A 25,109-nucleotide genomic window follows, 5' to 3' on the forward strand; every position below is an offset into this window, starting at 1 on the left:
TATGCATCTAGTAGGGAGGACAAAGGAATGGCTACTACAGAAATCTATTTCCGGTTGAGATACGGCCAGGTGCGCCGAGATCAGACTATCTCCACAAACGATCACAGGTAAGATTCCTTTGATCTAACAGGTAGTTTCGCGGTCTCATTAAAGCTGGCATTTTGCTCTTTAAGATGCCGACAAAAGGATATACTGTCACACCGCTGGGATTTCGTTCAAACTACCAAACCGATATAAACACGACATAAACTGAATTATCAAAGTTTTACAAGTATATCACGTGATGGTATATTAGATACGAGGAGGGAAAATATGATAAGAAATACATCATTGAGTTAGATAGATATATGATAGATATCGTTTTAATTTTTGCAACATAAAACCGACTTACCTGTTAAATACGTTTATTTAAATTTTCTTTTCTCTGGATTCCTACAGTAGAGATAAAGAGATAGAGATAGAGAGATCCAGGTACTCATAGTTACCTATCAAAACTTAGTACTATCAGGCCTACACATATATAATGTACATATGATATCCTGTCATACGTTCTCTGTTGATTGATTGGTTTACAAATATATTGAACTTAATTTTTTTATGAATGAAATACGGACTTAGATATATCATGTTTATCAGAAGATCATATAATTATATAAAAGGTCTATTGACCATTTTTGTAATAAAATACAATTGATTTCATTTCAAGTGGTCATAACTTACTGGACTCTGTCTACTTTAATGTTATAGTTTTGCATCTTCTTGTATTTTGGAGCAAGGGTTACTATATACTTGCTACTCCTACTCCAGCAATATCAGAGTTTTACACATCAGGAATTTCTGACAGGTGTACACATCTGTCGAAGCCAGCACAAGAACATTAGATAAAGAATCGACAGACCAGTGGCCTCTTACGTTAAAGGAGTAAATTTGTTCCTGTGTTAATCAGCTATGTTATGTAGCTTTGCAACTCTTTTGGTCTAAAATGTATTTCATTGCAGAATAAATTTGGAAAAACCATTGATATCTAAATGAAAACCAAAAAAAGTATGCTAGTGCATTATCAATACAGGCCCATCTAGGCCACTGATGTGTCACATGTGCTTAGCAACAACTAGACAATGATATCTAGGCTGTGTATCTCTGTATCAATGACAGTAGACTAAGGGATGGGTGTGTATGGGGAAGATAACACCCAGGTAAATGTAACATTATCCAGTTCTGAATTAAATGATCTACAGTACATTTAATGTATACCTGTGTTATGTCAGTCACAGCAGGTGTATGATGGCAGTTTTATTATGATTTCTATGAATTATCTTGATTAAATTTTGTCCCATATAGACAAAAGAAATAAGGAAATTTAAAAAAAAAAAATTTAATTACACTAACCTTTGGTGTTTAAAAAGAAAATAATAAAACCACAACAAATTTTCAAAATTATTCTTTAATGAAAATAGAAATGTTTTCTAAACAGTAATTTGAATGTTTCAGATAAATAAATACAAATTATGCCAGCATCTCCGAAAGATTTCATGCCAGGTGTTCCAGACTGGAGTACCGTACATGAACCCACAGGAAAGCTCTTCAATCCCATAAAGGTAACAACTTAAGGTAACCCTTAATGGGACATGCTGAATCTTTTTGCATATTTAGAAAATAGGAGGTAATCCAATGATAGTGCAATATGGTTTATTTTTGTTCAATCTTTTGAAAGTGAAGTATTGTATTTTCATTAGTGCAATTTCAAATTTATGTGAATTGGAATTATTGTAAATTCTGGCAGTTATTTCAAACATATTATTTTTACACTTAAACAATAATTTTCCAGCTGATGATCAATTAAATTCAGCGTATTCATATATATTTTTTATTAGTAGCTAATTTTCATTTCTTTTTATGAATATATGAGCATATCAAATTTATAATAACTTGTTAAATGTCATTCTGATGTCAGCCTCAGAAAAGTAATAAATATTCTTCACAGAACATTTTTTTTTGCAGTGATTTTATTGCAGTATATATTATCAATGTGGTCTGCATCTTACAACATACTAATTAGTGATTATATTTATTTTATATTTACTTAATATTATTTGTTTGTAGGATAAATCAGAATGGAGCAAATTCCTGTTCAGCGATGATCAGGTGGAGAAGTTCTGGGAGGATGGTTTTCTTCTGAATGTCCCTCTGTTGTCAGAAGAAGACTGTGATAAGATTTTGACGGATTACCAATATTTCACAGTAAATATAAACATTATAGTGATTTTTTCTCATATCAAATAGCAGAAAACAGTCTTTTTTCACAATCTTACAACATATCGTTTTCCCAAAATTTTCATATCCATTTACCCAATTTTATTTAAAATATAAGCTCTTTAAGCAGACAAAGACTGCAGTGAGATTGAGGTAGAAAAAGAAACTGCTTTAGTTAAGTAAGATTTGAAGAGTCCTTTGAAACTGGTATATTCTAAAACTTTTTTGTCTGTTTTGAAATTATGAATATTTAGAACATTAAATTTTGGGATATTTTATTTTGTTGATTGTAAATGATCTATTTCATAATCAGCAACTGATATTTTTTTAGGGTGAAAACCAACATAATGGAATGGGTATGTTGTATGAATACCATAGCAACCAGAGTGGTGATGCTAACAATGTGTTAATGCATTGTCTGGGGCATTGGAGGTTGACTGAGCTCTTCCATGATCTGGCATTCCTCCCTCAAGTTGTGGTAGGTTTTATTTTTGTGTTTTAAGTGTTCATCTGTCATCTTTCCATTTATCACTCATGTTTATTTGGAATCAGAAAAAAATTGTCTTGGATTTTCATGTTGTTTTCTTGTAATTGAAAATCCCATACAATAACACTGGTTTTACCTAAAGTTTGATTTAATTGTAACATTGTTATTTATTCCAATGCTTTCCATTAGGGATTGAACCAAAACCTTGGCCTTGTTAGACTAACACTCAACCAATCATCAGCTAGAAAGAGAATCTCTCTAGTAAAGCATTAGATGGCAGCTAGCATTTATCATGGGTATATTTTCAACTGCACAAAAATTTTTTTTGTAAATATTGAAGCAGGAACTACGGACCTATCCGTTGATTCATTCATCTGTCTGCAGGAAAAGGAAAAAAAGAACAGTACTGTCAATAGATGAAAGATTTGCAGTGTTACAATGCATGATACAGATGCCGAGTGTTACCCACAATTCAGGCTTCAGTGACTTAGTATAAAATCAGACTGAGAGATATTGCTTAGTCTATATAAGGAAAAATATTGGTGCTACTGGATTGTACTGGGTCAGTTATCAAAAGCAGTTGGAAATTAATTGAATAAGGAATTTGTTTTTATTTTATTCATTTTTAGTCGTTTCCAAAATTGTAAAGATGATTACAGGTAATGGTTAGAGCTCTGGAATAACTCGGAGATCCCAGAGATGTAAAGTTGTTTATTTAGAGATAATATACAACCTGAAGACAATAAAAGACTTGTGTCAGTGGTGTTCAGTAAATAGAAGATACAGGTTTAGTAACAGATCGAAAGCTTCTAATAGTCATTGATTTAAAAATCTACAATAATTGCAATGCAGGAAACAGAGTGAAACAAAGGGCAGTAACTCTGGGAAATCAGAATGGAAACCGACGACTACAAATATTTTGCATTTAAAATAAGAAACTGATTATGATTATGGATAACATATTTTTAATTTTCAGTTATGAAACTTGGACCAATTCCTATCACTGCTTCCTAGATAACACTTGTTTGCCACTATTACTCTGTGTATTTTCTAATTGCCAAAATGTATTACACTATGATAAGTTATATCTGAAAACTATGATATATCTGCTATGTCTGCTGGAAAGCCATGAGATATGTAAATGAACTACAGTTTCCATGAGTTGAGGCGTTGATGATGATTCTTTTTGATTAAGTACATTTGTGACTGTAGTGAGAAATATCATTTGTTCAACTATATCCTTTAGGTTCCTGGTTCACAACTGCTAGTTCAGAACAAGACAACGCCTGTACGTTTCTGGCATGACCAACTGTTCGCGAAGCCAGCAAAGCATGGAGGTGTAGTTGCCTGGTAAGTATAGTGTTATAGCTTAAAAACTTTTGTTTTAAAAAGTTCATGAATTTCAAAAGAATTATCTTTGTACTTTCATCTGTTATTTTGATACCACAAAGTCCATACATATTCTAATTATTTTGTGATTTTATTGAATGATCAGTATGAATATCTGGAAAAAGACTGCTAAAACTTCTACAATACAACTAACACCACAAAGGTAGTACCAGTAATCTCCCTTGTCCTATATCAGCCACTATAGTAGCAGACTTATTGCAGTTTCAAACTCCTGTTGGGGACTAATTCTGCAAGTAGAGAATATGTATAGTACAAAATTCATCAGGTATTAAGCTTGTGGCTGATAATAATCTCATCCACATACATCTGGGTTCCATTAGAAATGAAAGCTTGAGCATTGCCTAGTATTATGTCCACCTGTACACAGAGATCATGAGTTGGCCCAGTGGTGAGTCTAATGGAGGATAGATGTATTATGTGATGACATGTAGACTTATAACAGAAAAAATATGTTATTATACTGATAATTCAAATTATAGATACAAAGGTATGACAACTTTCTACCAATCAATGTGTTTATCACAAAATTTGTCCTTTATTTGAAAAAAAAAAATTAAATAAAAAAAATCATGAAACTGACATGCCACCATTATAAAAAGGGAAAAATAATTATAACTTTCATTTTTGTTTTCTTCATTAATCAATTAATTAATTCATTTTCAGGCACCAAGATTTTTCTTATTGGACCAGAACAACTCCCATGATGCACCTCACAGTAAGTATTACTTGTCAAGAGGTTACAAGATATTTTCGGGGAAGCATATAGTTACCACTTTGTTGTTGTCTGGAGCATAATTTTGCCCACAGTTAAACAAGGATCATGAAACTTGATGTAATGCATAGAAAAAGAATGTGCAGTACTAAATTCAGGGCCCTCAACCCCATAGCTACAGAGTTATTGCCCCTTTTAAATATATTGTTCCTGAAGCATTACTTTGCCTGCATTTAAACTGGGATATTGAAATGTGATGTATACGTCAGTCATACAAAAGCAAGATGCAGTGGAGCAAAGTCTGGGTTCATGACATTTCAGTGCAGAGTAATTGCCTATGTAAAAATTTTGTGTGATGAAGATAACTTTGGTTGTATTAAAGCTAGGAGTGTGAAACTTGGTGTATACATTGATCAATGTGCTCTATTCTAAAATCAGAGCATGCACCTTGTTAATTACAGAATTATTGCCCTTCCATAAAATGTTGTGTCCAATAAAGTCATTTCAGGGAGCATTTGTCAGTTTCACTGATACTCTTGTTTCTTGTATTTTTCAAGTTTCATAGGGTTGAGCCCAGGAAATAAAACTTTACTGCACAATCACAGCCAGCATTTAGATACATTAATACTTTCACCAGTTGATAAATCAATGAAATTTTGCCATCAATGACAGCCATACCATTACAACCCTGAATTATCCTCTGATCACCTCTCTATGTAGGTCCATATTGCTCTGGACAATCAGACAGAGGAGAATGGAGGTCTCTACTATGTCCCAGGATCTCACAGGTACTAACCTCATCCTATTTCTGGTGGCATTAACCTCACCCTATTCCTGGTGGCATTCACATCATCCTATTCCTGGTGGCATTCACATTACCCTATTCCTGGTGGCATTCACATCACCCTATTCCTGGTGGCATTCACATCATCCTATTCATGGAGGCATTCACATCACCCTATTCCTGGTGGCATTCACATCATCCTATTCCTGGTGGCATTCACATCACCCTATTCCTGATGGCATTCACATTGCCCTCTTCCTGGTGGCATTCACATTACTCTATTCCTGGAGGCATTCACATCATCCTATTCCTGGAGGCATTCACATCGTCCTATTCCTGGTGGCATGCACATCACCCTTTTCCTGGTGGCATTCACATCACCCTATTCCTGGTGGCATTCACATCACCCTATTCCTGGTGGCATGCACATCACCCTTTTCCTGGTGGCATTCACATCACCCTATTCCTGGTGGCATGCACATCACCCTTTTCCTGGTGGCATTCACATCATCCTATTCCTGGAGGCATTCACATCATCCTATTCCTGGTGGTATGCACATCACCCTTTTCCTGGTGGCATTCACATCACCCTATTCCTGGTGGCATTCACATCACCCTATTCCTAGAGGCACTAACTTCACCCTTTTCCTAGTGGTACTAATTGTACACTATTCCCAGTAGCACTAACCTCATTTTATACCTAGTGGCACCAACTTCACCTTATCCCTGGTGGCACTAACCTCGCTCTTTTTCTAGTAATACTATCTGTACCCTATTCCTAGTAGCACTAACCTCACCTTATCCCTGGTGGCATTTTCCTATTACTTGTGGCCCTAATTTCACTTTATTTTTGCCCTCATACTGTAAAATTTGTAGGGGTTTAATTTCAGTCTATGCATGGTCATTAAAGAAATCTCACAATTCAAACTTTGCAAACATTTTGCAGTGAGTTAAAATCTCAACAAAAATGTGTACATGGGTTCTGATTTATAGACATGCACAAAATTGAATCCCAGCAGACTTACTCAAGCTAGGATATTTCTGAAAAAGTAGCCCCAAAAAATTAGGAACTTCAGTAAATAGCTGTTACAATGTTTGAACCAGTCACAACTAGAAATTTCACGTTGAAATCAAAATCCGAAAGAGATTAACTTTTTTCTTAAATTTCTTTACCATACAAATATAAATAAGCAATGAATATAATCAATATCAAGAAATATCATGTGATACAAAACTTACCATAATTCCAGATGGCTTCGCTGCTTTACCCGAGTTATAACGGAACATTTTTGTTGTCTCTTTAAAACTTGGTTAACAAGTTATTGAAATATATTTTAGTAAATATCCATTGAACTTTGTAATTAAGAGGTAAACAGGTGTATTTGATTTTCGTGGTCCAGGTGGTGAGATTTTACAAGTTTTCTTAGCACAGGTGTTTTATTGAGGCGTTGGAACAATTTCCTTTGAATATGACATAATTAAATCCTTAGAAGAATGTTCTGTATCCACAGTTCCTTTTTTAAACAGGTACAAATTGTCCATGTAAGGAATGTTCTCACTGGGAAAAGTTCATTTAAGAGATGAAAACTCTCTGAATGAGAACAATCTCTTTATATGATGTTCATTCTCTACACTATAGTTTATATCAAGAATTGACTCAGTTTTCATTATACACTGTTCTCTATATTAGAATATACTTTTTAGTGGTATTTTTATATAATGATAAATAAACTATAAAGTCACAGATGGAATGTTTGGAATGAGAGCCAATATTGGGATAAATTAGGACTTCTATCACATTTAAGGTGGCTTGGCCCGAATTTTGAATTTACCATGTGATGTATTATGTGTGTTATTACAAACAGTTGTATTAATATGGTAAAGTGACCCAATTATTTTCAACTTACAATCAATCTAAAAACAATAGACATAGAAATTACAGATTTTAACTGTGGAAATATATTTTATTTTTTTTACAAAGTCATTGAATATCAAAAGTGGAATAATTTGTTACTTATAATGTTTAGATACTAAATGTATTTAGAATTCATTGTTGTACAATTAGGTTATAGATATATTATGGGTTGTCATCTCTTTAGGCAAAATTCCTTGTAAGTTGGCTGCAACCTGTTAAACCTAATACAATTAGCATAGCAAATTACAGAGAAATTTAGAACATGATGTAAATTAATTTTTTGTTTCTCAATCTTAAAACCATAATTAATAAGTTTTTATTTGATGTATTAGCTATAAAGCCCTGTAGTAGTAACATTTAGCGGTTGTCAGTGAAGGATACAAGGAAGTGAGGTCTATTGTAATGATTCCTGTTGCTAAGTTATTTTTCTGTTATCTTTTGATTTAATTTTATATCTACATGTGACAGAAGAACTTCATTTGTATTTTGAAAAAAAAAAAAAAAAAGAGGTAGTCTTAACAAATTTGAAAATTTCTGGGTTAAGGATCCTTAAAATAAATGTTGGTAGCTCTGTACTAGTGACATTTGTCAGTCTGTGACACACGTATATCATAATACAGATTACTGTGACCCTGGTTTATAATGATACCAATCAGACAGCAATCTGAAAACTCGGGGTTCTAGTCTCCTGGCTGCTGTCATTATAAGGGGGATAATGGGACATCAGAACAACACAAACATGGAGAACAAACAGATCATAGTGAAACTAACAACACATTTTCTCATTCAAACAATCCAGTATAATTTACACTAAAGTTTGGATTATGTAAAATTGTTATAATTTCTCCTGTACTTGGCTTTATAGGAGTGTACATGTGTTTTTGATTCTATGCAAAGTCTGTGAGTTTACGTTGTTATTGTGTTGTGTTTAGTTACAATAAAGTTGATAGCAAAGTTGATATTCTTTACAGATGGACAAGAAATGGAAATCCTCTTCCTGTGACTGACTTTAATTTTGCAGATATGGAATCCATACAGGTGAAGTCAGAAGGAGTTTATTTCTAACACCATATACATAAATTCACACTTTGTTCTGGGAACAGTTTTAGTACTGAAGGCAGGAAAATCTTCCCCACCACCTAGCACTGGATTTATAATAACAATGATATCATATCTTTATGACACATAATTATGATATAACACACAAGGGAGGTAATTCTATATTATTGTAATGTCCAGCCTCTATGGGTTTAAAGGTCCTGTTATTCTGGTCAGTATGTGACTTTGACATCTTACTATGGATATTATGGCATAAATTAGACCAGTTTTACTGTGGTAAATGTACATACTTGTACTTAAATTTCTACTCAAAATCACAGTAAATTGTGCTTTAACCATGGTGTGACATCTGTTGGCCATCCATCCCTTATCCGTCGTCCATCTGGCAGCATTTTATCTATTTTAATGACTTTTTCTCATTAATCAATGGACAAAATGTCATGTTATTTGGTTAAAAAAATAATGTTTTTCCCGAAGATTAAAAACAATTAAAAGATTAATGAGCTACAGTGTAAACATTATTTCCCTTCCCAGACTGTTAAGCCATAGTTGTTATTGGTAGTATTGATATGTAGCATAAAATTACTGTAAAACAAAGGTACTGATGCTGGTATAAACTGATCAGTATCCTTTAGAAGCTTGAATTGTATTAAGGTTATAATGTTAATCAGACTGATACAGTAAACATTTCATTGATTCTGGCAAATGCATTAGTTATGTTCCTTTGCAGACTATCCTTACAGAGGAGGAAAAACTGCAGTTTAAACCAGTGTGTGGAAAACTCCGTAAAGGTCACGCAAGTTTTCACCATGCTCTAGCTGTACACGGATCTTACGGAAACAGGTAAATCCCATGTGAAACTTAATAAATCAATATTTAACTGAAGCTATTGATTTCACACTTAAGGAGAAAGTTGCTGATGTCCTATTGTTCATATTCCAACATTTTCAACAAGTTTTGATACCAACATCAGACCTAAGACCTTCAGGCATGAATCCATATATCCAGTCCTCATTTGTGATTAATCTGCGTTTTTTTTTTTTTTTTTTTTTTTTGTTTTTGTGGTAGTTGGCAAAATGAAGAGATATTAAGCATTGTCCACATGAAAATAAGTGACATCATCAGATGTTGGATTACATAGAATATATAGGGAAACAATTGGTGTTTCAAGAAAACGTGATATTAACCAGAAAGTGACACTTACAAATGTGAGATTAAGTGGGTTCTACTGTACCATCAAATAACTCTGATGATTGAACAATATAGTGGGCTTCTTTTAAAGTAGAGTTTGTGGGATTAGAATTCTGATGAGTCACATATGATATGATAAGGGGGCTGAGGGTGGGGGTTGGGGGATTTACACAGGTTATGTTGTTCTGTCCCATCCCATTCAGATTCAGTATCTCCTATGCTGAGAACCCCATAATAGATTTGATTCAAGATTACCCCATAGCAACATAACAACAAGTTGTACTCCTTATCAAAAAGTTGAATATCACATTGAAAACTTAAGCAAATTCATAAAACAGCAATACATCTACTTACATGAAGCGGAGACATGTTCTACATTAATTCTTATATTACAAGTTAAAAAAGCATTTACCTGCCTTACCTTTTGCTGGTCAATTTGATTTTTAGCTCTCCTGGCCCAAAGGGCCATGTGAGCTTCAGCCATGACGTGGCGTCCACCCTTACAACTGGCATCAACTCTTCAATTTGAATGACTTATTATCATTAAACAACAGACCAAATGTCATAACTGTCACTGTCAGAGGCAAGCAATTCAGGATCATAGGACCTCTTGTTATGTTCAACCACAAATGAAAGTTACATGAGAGATGCATATATTCTATAATTATAAAAAAGGGCTGCAGAGTGTGACCATTTTCTTTTGTTTACATTAGGTCTGATGGACCAAGACGGGCAGCAGTTTTGAACTATTTTGCAGATGGAGTGAAATCAAGCACCAATGAAGAGTTACTTAAAGACATTAAAATTCCAAAGGTAAGGGAGGTCACTGTAAATAAATGTATTATCTTTTTGAATAATTTGAAGTGATTGTTCTACAAGAATGAATGATCACTCAAAGTTAAATTCAGGTACATATAACTTGTGATTTATCAGGGTTTGGTAGGGGGAAATGAATCACTATGGATAAAAGAGGGGCTGTAGTATTACAAAGGGTAGGGGAGATAACTTTTGAGACTTTTTGAACTCATTATAGATGGGGTAGTGTAACATGGGGAAAGGGAAGTAAGGGAAGTTTAAAAATCTCAGAAGGTAGGGAGATAATCGCATAATTGAAAAGTTTTAAACAAACAGAGGAGAACATTCATAACACAGATATAAATGAATTGTTAAAGAAATGGTGATGATTCAATGAGACTTTTGTAGGGAGGGTGTTAGGGATGGAAGAAGAGCATAAGGGAGTCCATGGTAATTGAGAACAAAAGGTAGGGGAGATAACTCATAATAAAGATGTTAATGAACCATATGATTGTAGTGACTCAACCCTAAGTAAGGGGAGATAGTTCTGAAGAAGAGTCAATATCAGGTGTAATACCTGAGTTTGGGAAGATAACTAATCATTCAGGAGTTTGTAAACCCTAAAGTAGGTGTAACAGAGGTCATTTTTATTTCAATGCCTCTGCAAGGATTCGAACCCAGGACCCATGGCTTACTTGTCTAATGCTAAAGAGAAGTTCTCCCTTGGGTAGTGGTATGTTGTGAGTAGTATTTACCAGGGTTACATACTCTTCCTCCAGGAAATAACTTGTCATCATGTTTCCAGGGGTTACAGCAGTACTTAAGAAAATAACAATAGTATAATTTCCTAGTCCCTACATGGGCATCAATGTTACTGAGGTTATATTTGTTTTCAATGTCTCTGCTAAGATTTGAACCCAAGATGCCTGACTTACTAGTCTGACTCTGAAACGATCCCTAGCCAGGTGGTATATTGTGGCTTGTATTTACCTGGGTTACATAAATAATTCAGAAAAAGGTGTGAGATAACTGAAATTCAAAGAGTCAAGATAACCAGCAGTGAAGTTGATGATTGAACATGTTTACGTGGGGAGTTGTATGGAGAGTGTTCAGCAGTGACATACTGGCTATAACTTATGCCTGAGTGAGTTAGCCTTATCAGATCACTCAAAAGGACTTTACGATAATTGCATATTTATCTCTCATCTGTTGGTTTGTACAGAATTACTTTGTCCACATCTGATACTATATTTCTGTCAGTAACACAGAAAATAGGATCAGTTATCGGAAATTAACCTTAGATACTGCCCTACAAAGGTAGCAGATATTGTACTCTTAGGAAATATTTAATCAAAACAAAAATACATAAATATCAGCAGAAGGCAGATCTGTAGGTTCTGGATCCCAAGTGTTTTAATGTTTTTTAAGCTCTAGATCCCAGGCGTATAATTGTCTGAAGTGATTTCAGATCAAAGGTAACTTGTGTTTTTCAGGGTGAAAAGATGGGCGGTCAGTTTTTCCCATTGGTGTTTGACCCATCATGGATGTCATGACATTCATCTGGCATGTGTTGTGTTGTGTTAGACTGACATGCTGATACAGGGCAAATCTTGTGATTAAATGATTAAAACCGATCAATTTTTAAACAGATATAACATTGAGATAATCTTTTATCACAAAGATAATTGATCCAAGCAGATTTCCATTTTATTCCGATATGCCTGAAGCCATAGCTCTACTTTACATCTGTGGCGTGGGAGACCACAGCCACTAACAAAAGACAAATATCTGGTGAAATCCTTGCGTTGGAAGTATCTTTTATCTCATGACAATAATTCACATTGAAAACAGATTTATAGTTTTAACAAGCATTCTGAGTATTGCTAAAGTAATACATGCTATTACACTGTAAGAATTTATAAAGATGCTTGGTGTTAATTAGGGGGGGGGGGAAAGAAAAATTTTGATATTAATGTAATGATGCAATAAGTAAGTATGACAATCTGACAAAACATTTTTATAACCATTCTACAATAATATGTTATTGTAATTTGTAAGTGTGTGAGGTTTGAAAAAAATCCTGTACAAAATGAAGCACTAGAGCACTAGTAACTATTTTCTAAAATAGTAACAGTGACCTTTGTCTTGACCTTGACCCAACAACCGTGAAGCTCAAATTTGTTCTAGTGCTTTAACTGTGTGTTAAAATTGATTAAAAGTAGTGAAGCATCTGGTTTGCTGTATTAAGTGACCTTGACCAAACAATCCTGAAACTTTAATCTATCCGGGATATCAAGTGTGGTTTTATCAAAATCCGTCAAGAATGAAACAGCTAGATGGCTGAAAAAGATTTTTTTAGAAGTTGTGATAGTGACCTAGAACCAACCACTCTGAAACTCTAACCAGTCCAGTTATTTTGATACAAGTTTTGAAATCAGTTTTTTTTATCAACAAGTTAATTTCATTTTTGTGTCACCTCACTGTTATTGACCGATAAAATGACACGAAATATTGCTTACCTTTTTGATAACTTTGAAATTTCAGCTTGAAATTAATACAATTGAGTCTGTGGGTTTGGGAATTACTGCTGATATGATCATCTTGATTGAATATAAATAATGAGTAATTCTATTTCATATGAAGCTCTGTTAGTATAATATAAACATGTATGTTTGTGGTGGAGTGTTGGATCTATCACTGCTGTTTATACCCATCATACCTATGATCTTCTTATTGATTCAAGTGCTTTGCTTTGTAAAATCTAATTATCATCCAAGAAAGATTCTTCTGAATTTGATATTCACAATGAAATGAAAAAAAGAAATTTGTTTATTTCTGTTTTGAATTGATTTTGTAGCATTGTATTGTATTTTAAATATTTATCTTTATCAATAAAAAAATTACACTTCCTGTTTTGTTTGTTGATTGTGCCTGGTATTTCTGCTTTCTCCAAACCATGTGAAAATGCTTCACATCTGTTGGTATCTGAGTGCATTGCTGTATTTAGGACACACACACACACACACATATATATATATATATATATATATATATAAAGAAAATTGTTAAAAAAACACACAAGAAAAACTTTTTCTTGTTTGTTTTTTTTAACAATTTTCTTTATATTATCACTTGCATATCTTCATTAACTATATATATATATATATATATATATAAACTTAAAAAACTGGCAAAGTTTTTATATGCTTTCTGGACACAGAGAATTTACCATATTTTCACTATATATATATACACAGAGAGAGAGAGGAGGGGAGGGAGGGAGAGGGATTGGAAATGCTTAGATGCTGAAAAAGTGCCATTTTGATAGATTTTGGGGGCAATTGATAACAATTTTTTCCAGACCTTCAATACAAACATTAAAAACAATTTTTTGTTTGTCTGGAGAAGTTTTAATTTTCCATCGTTTTGATAACCTGTTAATTAATTTGACAAGTTAAATGATTTTCATTGGTTTTGAGAATTTCTACAATGTATGGTACTTTACTCATCAAATATTGATTTTGAGAATTTCATCAATATATGGTACTTTACTCATCAAATATTGATTTTCTTATTATTCATTAATATTTTCAAATTTTGACATCTGAGAGCCAAACATAAATGATAAACTAAAATTCCATCGAATGAAAATCCACAACATATGAAATGAATATAGCTTGAAATCCTCTGTTCATACACTTGAGATTGCTTTAGGAGTCTTTGGAATGTACAGTCCCATCACTTGTTGAAAGAATGAAAACTTCATATTGTGAAAATTTCACATCCTCTAGTATCCTTCTATTTGGTTGGTCCAGTTTCATCCATTTTGTGTGATGTTATCAATCAGAAGATTCCCATATAGTTTGAATCAAAGAATATCGCCAGATCTGTTGGAAAAACAAAAAACAATTCGAAAATGAAATTAAAATAAGGGATTTATATCTAGAAATAGATAAATAGTAAAGCCAAAGATTTGAATTGCATCATATAGCTGATTCAATGACGCCAAGGACATTAATTTTTAAACCTAGGAGGCAGCCTAGGAAAATACCAGTGATTTGCTAAAATATGTGTTTAAAAGAAATGTGGTTCATTATTAATCTTTTATTTTGCCCTTTTTTGGAGTTGTCTCCCTTTAATTCTTAATGGACGACCTTTACTAAGGGTATGTCCTTTAAATCATGACGACATCCGCAGGCAGATTTTGGTACCACTTTTATTCATAAAATATCTCAAATTTGACTAATCAGAACGCAGCGTGTTCTTTGCTGCAATAGCAGACTAAGAACTTCCGGTTGTGAAATCCAACATAAAATCCATTTGAATAACATGTTATCTAAATAATAATTTCTGTTCAATCGTGAATGTTCAGGGGTATAGATCCATACTTTCTTATTCTTTAGTTAAAGTCACATTTACAAGCATTTGGAAACAACCTTGCGTGAAATGTTGTACGCCACTTTTGACCTCGGGCCAATATAACTTGTACCCGTACTACAAGAAAGAAGCCGAGAGGGAACTACAAAGTATTTCTAACCCTAGGATAGATTTCTAGTGTGAAAAGGTCATGAACAAGTAACGGCATTATAAACACATCGACTTCTTTAATGTGTAAAGTTTGGGAATTCTTTAACAGGATTGTAAGAATGGAATGGACTGTTGTGTTAAACACTGAGGCATAAATCGTGAACTAACGTCATACAGAATGAGGCCAACAGGTCCGAGACGACATTTATACATATCCCTATAGGATTCCTTCAAATGTCAAGAATCCGACGTCCTACATATCAGTCTTCAAAACGAGAAAAATATTGTATAACGTGAGTAACATGACCTGTACTTACTGTTAAAATCCTGAAACATATTTATTTCTGCTGCAGAAGTAACAAATTTTGTACAAAAGGAGAAAATTTGGAAAAGTTGTGAAATCCGTCTTATTACAGGGAAATCGTCAGCATTCTAAAGCTAAATCGGATTACGTCTCCCCCACTAAATTTAGAACCTTTCGGAACCAAGTTATTTTCTATATCCGGAAGGCTAAGAGCCAAATATAAATCCTTTCTTCCCATGGAAAATGGGCTCACCTGCCCGATCATATTAATCTTCCCCAGGAACTCCTCCGTAGTTTTATAATGCATAACAAGAGTAATTCAAGTTTTAAATTGTTTTAAATATTTGTTGTAATATAAGCAAAATCGGTTATTAGACACAAGTCCAGATTCTATTTCTAAGAAATCTATACACAGCTTGTTTTTATTCTTTTATGTTCCGGACTGTCCTTTGCCCACTCGTATTATTGTTATACTCCAATACATATATATACAATATAAACTTTATTTATTTTACAACAATTGCGAAACAAGTTATGTCAACTTATACTAATCACTCTTGTTGGCCCGGATGTAAGCGCGCGAGGGGTCTTATTGTGGGAAGAAACCGGAGTACCCGGGGAAAACCCACGTGGTCGGGCAGGTGACCCCTTACCTTTTCACGTCCGTTCCGGGAATCGAACCCCGGTCGGCTAGGTGAAAGGCGAGTGCATGTACCGACATCACATACTGGAAAGACTTATTTTCTAGAGGTTAACTGGAAAAATCGCGAAAGAAAATATATTGAAAGTAATATTGATAGAGAAATAGCCCATCTCATTACTTCAACCCCAAAAAATCCATTGTGCTTTTGACAAAACCGAGAAAAATCCTTAACTTTATAAAGTGTCATGCCTTACCAATGATCGGAAGCTTTCCATCATTATGCTCAAATTCCAGACTTCCGAACACCTCCTCCGAGAGGTATTGCGCTGTATCAACATCTATGTTCTGGTTCATTGTGAGGAATAGATTCTGTAACTCGTTTATGTCTATCATGCCGTCATGATTTTCATCCATTTGTCCGATCACCATGGCAATTAAATAAACAGATTCTCGCATTGATGATTCCTCTCCGGAGCGCTTCTGCAAAATAGGAAACGTCGACATATTTACAAAATCTTCTGTCAAACCAATATCGACGAAACATGGATAAGATATGAACAAAATAAACATTTACCACGGGAACCTTGGAAATTCACAAAAGAATACAAGAAATGTTTTCAGGAAGAGTTATTGTCTTCGGTAGAACATTCAATGACTCTAAATGTTGGTCAGTTCAGGTAAGTAATGTCAATCACTCAAACGGGAAGCCGGTTCACAATAACGAAATCATCAGGTGTACTAACGACCGTGGAACACATCTAATGGCTTATTATCGTTCAGGGAAATAGAATACTTCCAAGAGAGGTGGTGGAGACCATAAACTTTCCCTGTAGTCCTCATCAACTAGAGAATTTAACCCCGGAGAGTCGTATACCTTTGTACGCATATTGTATCTATTTATCACAATGAATGTTGAAAATAAAAAAAATGTTTGATACGTGAACATACCAGCTGGTAGTATTTGCCTTCTGTACCAAATCCGAGCCGCTTTATCATTTTGTACTAAGGAAGATTTGAATATTTACTCCTCATACTTCTTCATTCTGATTTGCCTACTTTCTAATCTAATCACAAGATGTTTTGCCATTTTTTCACTAATGAAAAAGAAAAGCAAAAAATTAATATTCGGAAAAAAATCCATACTAATAAAAAAAAATACATGTGTAGGATGTAGGAAATAACGAAAGAACGTGAATCAAGACGAGCTGCGGAAGAACCGTCAGTCTTGTTGAGTTAATATGAGATGTTCCACATCTTATCAGACAAGGAAGCTGAGAAACAGTCTGTTATGACTTGAGTGTGACCAGGAGTAAGGTTCGTTACCCTGCTTGCTATGGACGGCGTGCGATGGGCCTCCAACATGTTATTCAGTAAGGTAGCCATCCGTTATTTCAAGGAGACCCCGCCTCAAAATAACCCTGTCTGCTCACATATTCTTGGGAGGAGGGACATATACTACAACGTCAATATCTAGCAGAATCGCGACCTAATTAGTATTTAGCACTTTCGTCTCTAATAGAGAATGTCCTATGTCGATATATCTGTAATCGTATTTCGGACGTTATATTCCTAATCCCGGACTTAGTAGAAATTATCTAAAGTCAGGCACCGTGTATTAATGTAGCTATGTATTTCTGATTCTGTGACCTCGTGTCCGGTGAAATGGAAATGTTTCGTTTTGTTTCTAGACTATGACTAAAATGCTAACAGAATATTAAATAAAATTTCCAATTGCAGGCAAATGTTGCAGTAAATTTACCAAAAGTCGACACAAAATTGATTTGGTCATAGACAAAGGCGCTTAATGTAAAGCACCATGTGTTCCAAAAGTTTAAACGTTTCACCATTAAAGAAAAGCGATACCACAATGTCTGATGACAAACACAGTAGTAGCCATTATTAGCTGCAAGATTAAGCATAATGAAAGGCTTGTTTCGGTCAATTGTAAGTCAAGGTCGACTCCGTAAGGAAAACAATCTATTTTTATATGTTGTGGTCGATACCGTATTGTGATAAACATGTATACATCTCAAATGACCAGACATACTACATCAAATGTATATTACTATTTTTCTTTTCTTTTTTTTTAAGAAGGGGGAGGGGAAGTATCTGTTTTACATGATTTAATTGATTGAGACGTTCAACAAAGATGGATAATTTTTTCCGGGAAAGGAAAATGTTCCAGACCCTTATTTTAAACACGAATATGGCCGTCCTCTACGTCAATCGATACCATGATTTCTTTAAGAAAAGTGATCGTCATTCAGTAGTTATCAGAGATCTGAGATCAGGTACAGACAAACGCAGTCGTCTAACAAACAGATAGCATGATGTGTGATGCGACATCCATTGTCCGGAAACACAATCAGACGCTCGCGCTTTCTTCCCTCCATTACGTCACTGGGAATCTGCATTACTGCTATCTTCTTTGACATCTTTATCGGAAAGACTTCATATCAAGAACGACTTGATGGGTTTTTAATAAAAAGAAAAGCACAAAACGTTATGGTACGGAGCCCGAACTGACATGCTCCATACTTATTTTATTTCGTTTTTTCGAAATAATAATTCGTTTTTAAACGAAATATTATTTCGAAAAAACGAATTATTATTTCGAGAAAACGAAATAAGATATTATTTCGAAAAAACGAAATAATATTTCGAAAAAACGAAATAATATTTCGAAAAAACGAAATAATATTTTGTTTAAACAAATTATTATTTCGAAAAAACGAAATAATATTTCGTTTAAACGAATTAATATTTCGAAAAAACGAAATAAAATAAGTATGGAGCATGTCAGTTAACGGGCTCCGTATTATGGTACAATGCATTTCGATATTTTGAGCGAAGGTGAATATCAATAAACTTACATTGTAATGTAATAAAGTACGGCGTCAAATCAAAACAAATCGCACAATATAATGAATATCGATGTTATAAATAGCTTGTATTGGCGTCAACGAAATGCCCACTCACTGCACAGAGACTAGTCCGAAGGATTTTGATTATCTGTGTGACTTTATTTCTGTCTTAGTCGCGGTCGATAATCAGAATTCCGTCTTATACAAATGCAGTAAGTTTTAGTGACCCTCACTTTGGTTGCCATACAGATAATGATTTTACACAATTGACATCTGTGGAAAGATCAATTATTTTTTCTACTAACTTGCATATGCGTCAAAGCAATATGTTGTAAACTTAGCATTGCGACTCACTTTTCCTAACTACTTTACTTTCCAGCATGTATACAATGACCGCCATCTTGGAATCCTCGAGGCGTTTCCTTGTAAACTTACCAAAAAGTAAACTCTTATGATATTGGCAGAAATAGTACGTTTATACTGACATCGATATGCAACCTGGTATAAATGTTATTTATTTAGTGTCACGTGGAAGTGAAAGGAAAAGAAAAAGACAAACAAAAAAAAACCAAGTCCGTGAAGTAGGAGATGACACAGCACTCACCAGGACAACGCCAACCTCCTCTATACCAAGGTTTGTCCATATTTCCAGAAAGTGCCGTTTAATTCCTTTTTGTTGAATTATTGCACTATGCAATAATATATGGATTGCGTCGATATCAGACTCTGGCTTTGGCACATTATTCGGTCCAATACGGTTATTGATGTTGTAATGAATTAGCAGAAAACGTAGTCATAACATTAATTCTAATAGTCTTACCTGCTTCAGTAAACTCAATGCCGATTTATCTCTCAAAGAAGTGCGGACAGGAAGTGAGGAACACAGCGCCAACAACATCAAACAAGGAAATAGTTCTCTCATTAAGCACTTCATCGTCTTTATGGTTTGTTAAACTGTAAAACAGAAATTCCAAATAATCAATAAACGGAATTCCTAAATGTCAACCTATTGAAAATGATTTAAAGAGTAAACGGGAGTTTGTTCAGACGGGCAAGGTTTAAACACTGCAATCAACTTGATATTGATAATGTCACTATCTCACTGTCTGGGCATCTGATGCGGATTTGAAAATCTGTGATTATAACATCATTATCACATGAGGTATTACGGCAGAGCTTGGTCTTCTGTGACCCTCCGCATTCGTCATAATTATTCTGAGTTTCTATTGAATTTTCCGGATTGGTCTGGAGATTGACGCCTGACTGATTCGAAAAGTACAATACCGTCACAACCATGATGTGTTTTCTACCTGTAATACTTCAATATCATCCTCTCTTAACTAAAAGTAACTTGTATTTACCAATACACAATTTAAGGCGTCAACATTCACCTCATCTATATGACTGTGTTCATTGTTTAACTTTATTATTGTTCATTCCCTGTCACTAAAATGCTTGCCACTTCCAAAGATTTATCTGTTTGTACTTGCGAAAGGAATTAAGATAAGCTTTGACTTTATTTTGCATCCTATATGTAATTTATATATGTGTAACATTATTGCATTTTGAATTAAAAAAAATGCCAAGGCAATTTGTGACTAGCAAGCAATGGAAAAAGCCTTCCTCCGTTTGTTGCCTGTTAATTGAAGGTCGAAGTGAGCACGTCGTGTATAAGTATCTCTACCAGTCAATTTATTTGAATAATGGCACGGTATGATATGAACTTGTCGTTCTTTGAAAATTACTCTGTATTTGCAAAATTGTGACATTTATTGAATTATGTGGCGAATGCTACTCCCTATTTCGATTTTGACATGTTCGAGGCTCTGTGGCTAATGCTACATCGTATTTCGACCTTGACATGTTCAAGGCTCTGTTGCTAATGCTACTCCCTATTTCGATTTTTACTTGTTCAAGGCGCTGTGGCTAATGCTACTTCCTATTTCGATTTTGACATGTTCAAGGCTCTGTGGCTTATGCTACTCCCTATTTCGACCTTGACATGTTCAAGGCTCTGTGGCTAATGCTACTTCCTATTTCGATTTTAACATGTTCAAGGCTCTGTGGCTAATGCTACTCCCTATTTCGATTTTTACATGTTCAAGGCTCTGTGGCTTATGTTACTCCCTATTTCGATTTTAACATGTTCAAGGCTATGTGGCTAATGCTACTTCCTATTTCGATTTTTACATGTTCAAGGCTCTGTGGCTAATGCTACATCCTATTTCGACCTTGACATGTTCAAGGCTCTGTGGCGAATGCTACTCCCTATTTCGATTTTGACATGTTCAAGGCTCTGTGGCTAATGCTACATCCTATTTCGATTTTGACATGTTCAAGGCTCTGTGGCTTATGCTACTCCCTATTTCGATTTTAACATGTTCAAGGCTCTGTGGCTAATGCTACTCCCTATTTCGATTTTGACATGTTCAAGGCTCTGTGGCTTATGCTACATCCTATTTCGATTTTGACATGTTCAAGGCTCTGTGGCTAATGCTACTCCCTATTTCGATTTTAACATGTTCAAGGCTCTGTGGCTAATGCTACGTCCTATTTCGATTTTAACATGTTCAAGGCTCTGTGGCTTATGTTACTCCCTATTTCGATTTTAACATGTTCAAGGCTATGTGGCTAATGCTACTTCCTATTTCGATTTTTACATGTTCAAGGCTCTGTGGCTAATGCTAAATTTGTGTATTAAACCTTGACATGTTCAAGGCTAAACTGTGGCTAATGCTAAACGTAAATTGACTTTTGACATGTTGAGTGATATTTGTACAATCCCTTGAATCATCTTGAAAGTTTACAGTTTTGCAGTTATAAAGACAATTTTAATTCCTAAATTTGTTATAACGAGGTTGTAAAATCCTTAATTTTCATCTGGAATTTGTTTCCATTTCTTCATCCAAGTGAATTGTCAGTAAAGGGCTTTTTTTGTTTTTGTTTGTATGTTAATCATGATAGTTAAGCCCAACGAAAAGGTATGATTTTACCATATTGAAAATTGTGAAAAAAATTGTATGGGAATATAAATATACAAGTCATTTCGTTCTTTCTTTATGAACGAGAAACAAATTGAGAGAGAGAGAGAGAGAGAGAGAGAGAGAGAGAGAGAGAGAGAGAGAGAGAGAGAGAGAGAGAGAGAGAGAGAGAGAGAGAGAGAGAGAGAGAGAGAGAGAGAGAGAGAGAGAGGGAGGGAGAGAGAGGGAGAGAGAGAGAGAGAGAGAGAAACAGAGAGAGAGAGAGGACGAAGAGACGAACAGGACGAAGAAACTGAGAAAAACATACATATTTAAAATTTAGTATACATATGGATAATGATCAGCTAGGAAATGAAGAAAGATTTAAAGCTACTCATGACATCATTATATTGTGATGAAGGATGGTAGTTGTTACTAGCAATAATCGTAATGTTAGTGATTGTTCGAAACGTCGATAATTCAACCTTCAACAAAATAGTCATTTCTATAGAATTTAAACAATAACATATATAAGCATACACGGTACTATTTGAACGAACCCGTATAGCATTGATACGTTAAGAAGGTTAATCATCATTAATATTAGAAAGAAGACGCAGAATTCGATTTTCAAGTCAACAACATATCTATCATAAAGCATACACGCTACCATCCGCTACCGCCGCTACACATACATCCACGTAGGCTGCATGCTGTGGAAAGCAAATGGTAGCTAGATACAAAACACACATCATAATGATTCATGATACAGACCTCTAACTATATAATTTTTCATAAATAACATTTTCTATATAATAGTCTTAATGATGTAACAACATTTATCATCTCTAACGACCTCTAAATATGATTAATTGTATGTAGAGCTCGGCTGATACTGACCTTTCGATGGTGAGCCTGCTTCAGTCCGTTGTGGGTTTATTGCCAGCGTTGGGGTGAATTTATTGTGTAAATAACAGAATGATTATCCATCCGAGGGCTTGCTGGCGTGTTATTATCAATGCTGATAATATCGTTATACATTATATGCTCGACCGAGTGTCGTTGTTGACCAAAATGATGCAGACCATGTGAGGCACTTCCGGGGTAAACGGCAGCAGGCTAATTGTTGCGGAGTAAAATCTGACACTCGCACAGGGGTTGTTTACTTGTTTTGGAGTGGAGATAGATTAGTGAAAGACGATAAAAAACGTATATACTGCCAACTGCTAACTAAAATAACTGTCGGTCAAAAGTTCAAACGTAGATCGAAAGTAAATTATCAAAATCAAACAACCAATATGTCTGAATTGCAAACATTCTTTGACATCCATTGTATTTTTACATGTTCACAAATTCAGAGTAACGTTTTGTATAAAATAGAAACATAGAGGTTTGATTTGTTTGCCTGTTTTTTTGGGTTTTTTTTTCATTATTATTCTTTTGACAATAGATCGTTAAATTTCCACGTTTTTTGGACTTCATTTAAAACATTTCCTTAACCACATCCTATTTCACTTGATATGACGTGACTAATACAATGCTATTTTTAGCCGTAAATAGGATTTCCAGATTTGTCAATATTTTGTCCAGAACAACAAACATCGTGATACATACTCAAGTAGCATTAATGTTTCATTTTGACCCCTGATAAGTCACATTTTTTTCTTAAACCACTTTTATCAGCAGCAGTTGTTCAAATGTATTGGAAAAAAGCGAGCATGTGTTCTTTATTACTAAATAATAGTACCAGATTGTAGAGTTGGATAGAACAGGGATGGCTAATGGAAGTAAGCAGTTAAATAACATATGCACATTACAATAAAGGTATACTGCATATACCCACGACCTTAAGTCTCATTAGACGTAAGATATGAGGAGTCATCACGAAATAGTTCTGCATGATAAATCTGACGTGTTTCTGCCCACTTGTTTGTTGTCAGTTCACCGCTACTCCGGCATGACTTAGCTTTACCTTGCACGTGAGGTTGATACCGTTAAACACTCCTGTATGTTTATCACATTCGTTCTGTAGTTTAATTAGTCAGTGTCGATCTTGTTTTTGCTGTTACTACTGTTCTTGTTGTTGTTCTTGTTTTTATTGCTTCAGTTACTGTTTCTGCTACTATTGTTATTTTTCATTGTGTTTTTGTTGTTGGCGGTGGTGGTGCCGCCGTTGCTGTTAATGTTATTTTTCATTATTTTTTGTTACTAGTGCCGCTGTTGCTGTTAATGTCATTTTCATTTTTTGTAGGTAGTGCCGCTGTTGCTGTTAATGTTTTTTCATTGTTTTCTCTGCCACTGTTGCTGTTAATGTCTTTTTTCATTGTTTTTGTTGTTGGTGGTGTCGCTGTTGCTGTTAATGTTATTTTCAATGTTTTCTCTGCCGCTGTTACTGTTAATGTCATTTTCATTGTTTTTGTTGTTGGTGGTGGTGCCGCTGTTGCTGTTAATGTTATTTTCAATGTTTTCTCTGCCGCTGTTACTGTTAATGTCATTTTCATTGTTTTTGTTGTTGGTGGTGCCGCTGTTGCTGTTAATGTTATTTTCAATGTTTTCTCTGCCGCTGTTGCTGTTAATGCCATTTTCATTGTTTTTGTTGTTGGTGCCGCTGTTGCTGTTAATGTTATTTTCAATGTTTTCTTTGCCGCTGTTACTGTTAATGTTATTTTTCATTTTGCTTGTTGGTGGTGGTGCCGCTGTTGCTGTTAATGCTATTTTCATTGTTTCCTTTGCCGCTGTTGCTGTTAATGTCATTTTTCATTGTTTTTGTTGGTGGTGGTGCCGCTGTTGCTGTTAATGTCATTTCCATTGTTTTTGTAGGTGGTGCCGCTGTTGCTGTTAATGTTATTTTCAATGTTTTCTTTGCCGCTGTTACTGTTAATGTTATTTTTCATTTTGCTTGTTGGTGGTGGTACCGCTGTTGCTGTTAATGCTATTTTCATTGTTTCCTTTTCCGCTGTTGCTGTTAATGTCATTTTTCATTGTTTTTGTTGTTGGTGGTGCCGCTGTTGCTGTTAATGTCATTTCCATTGTTTTTGTAGGTGGTGCCGCTGTTGCTGTTCTTGCTATTTTCATTGTTTCCTCTGCCGCTGTTGCTGTTAATGTCATTTTCATTGTTTTTGTTGTTGGTGGTGTCGCTGTTGCTGTTAATGTTATTTTCAATGTTTTCTCTGCCGCTGTTACTGTTAATGTTATTTTTCATTTT

At 34.7% G+C, this 25,109-nt stretch overlaps 2 protein-coding genes across 2 annotated transcripts; one reads left to right on the plus strand and one right to left on the minus strand.

Annotated features, from left to right (window-relative positions):
- Window positions 1–60: 60 nt before the first annotated feature.
- On the plus strand, window positions 61–12,549 carry LOC132565597 (phytanoyl-CoA dioxygenase, peroxisomal-like). Its single transcript, XM_060230243.1, has 11 exons — window positions 61–107; window positions 1,492–1,598; window positions 2,104–2,241; window positions 2,585–2,731; window positions 3,987–4,090; window positions 4,814–4,865; window positions 5,583–5,650; window positions 8,533–8,599; window positions 9,351–9,463; window positions 10,525–10,624; window positions 12,100–12,549. Exons 2-11 carry the CDS (start codon window positions 1,509–1,511, stop codon window positions 12,157–12,159), a joined length of 939 nt encoding a protein of 312 aa, XP_060086226.1. The 5' UTR covers window positions 61–107; window positions 1,492–1,508; the 3' UTR covers window positions 12,160–12,549.
- Window positions 12,550–14,030: 1,481 nt separating this feature from the next.
- LOC132565599 (uncharacterized) lies at window positions 14,031–22,929 on the minus strand. The gene is made up of 4 exons (XM_060230245.1): window positions 22,805–22,929; window positions 19,765–19,898; window positions 16,335–16,560; window positions 14,031–14,493 (listed from the first exon to the last, which is right to left on the minus strand). The coding sequence occupies exons 2-4, from the start codon at window positions 19,876–19,878 to the stop codon at window positions 14,450–14,452; spliced, it is 384 nt and encodes a 127-aa protein (XP_060086228.1). The 5' UTR covers window positions 19,879–19,898; window positions 22,805–22,929; the 3' UTR covers window positions 14,031–14,449.
- Window positions 22,930–25,109: the final 2,180 nt, after the last annotated feature.

The sequence above is a fragment of the Ylistrum balloti genome, unplaced genomic scaffold (assembly GCF_031769215.1).
Source record: "Ylistrum balloti isolate Yb309-2 unplaced genomic scaffold, AGI_CSIRO_Ybal_v1 Utg369726, whole genome shotgun sequence".
In the NCBI taxonomy this organism is placed as follows: domain Eukaryota; kingdom Metazoa; phylum Mollusca; class Bivalvia; order Pectinida; family Pectinidae; genus Ylistrum; species Ylistrum balloti.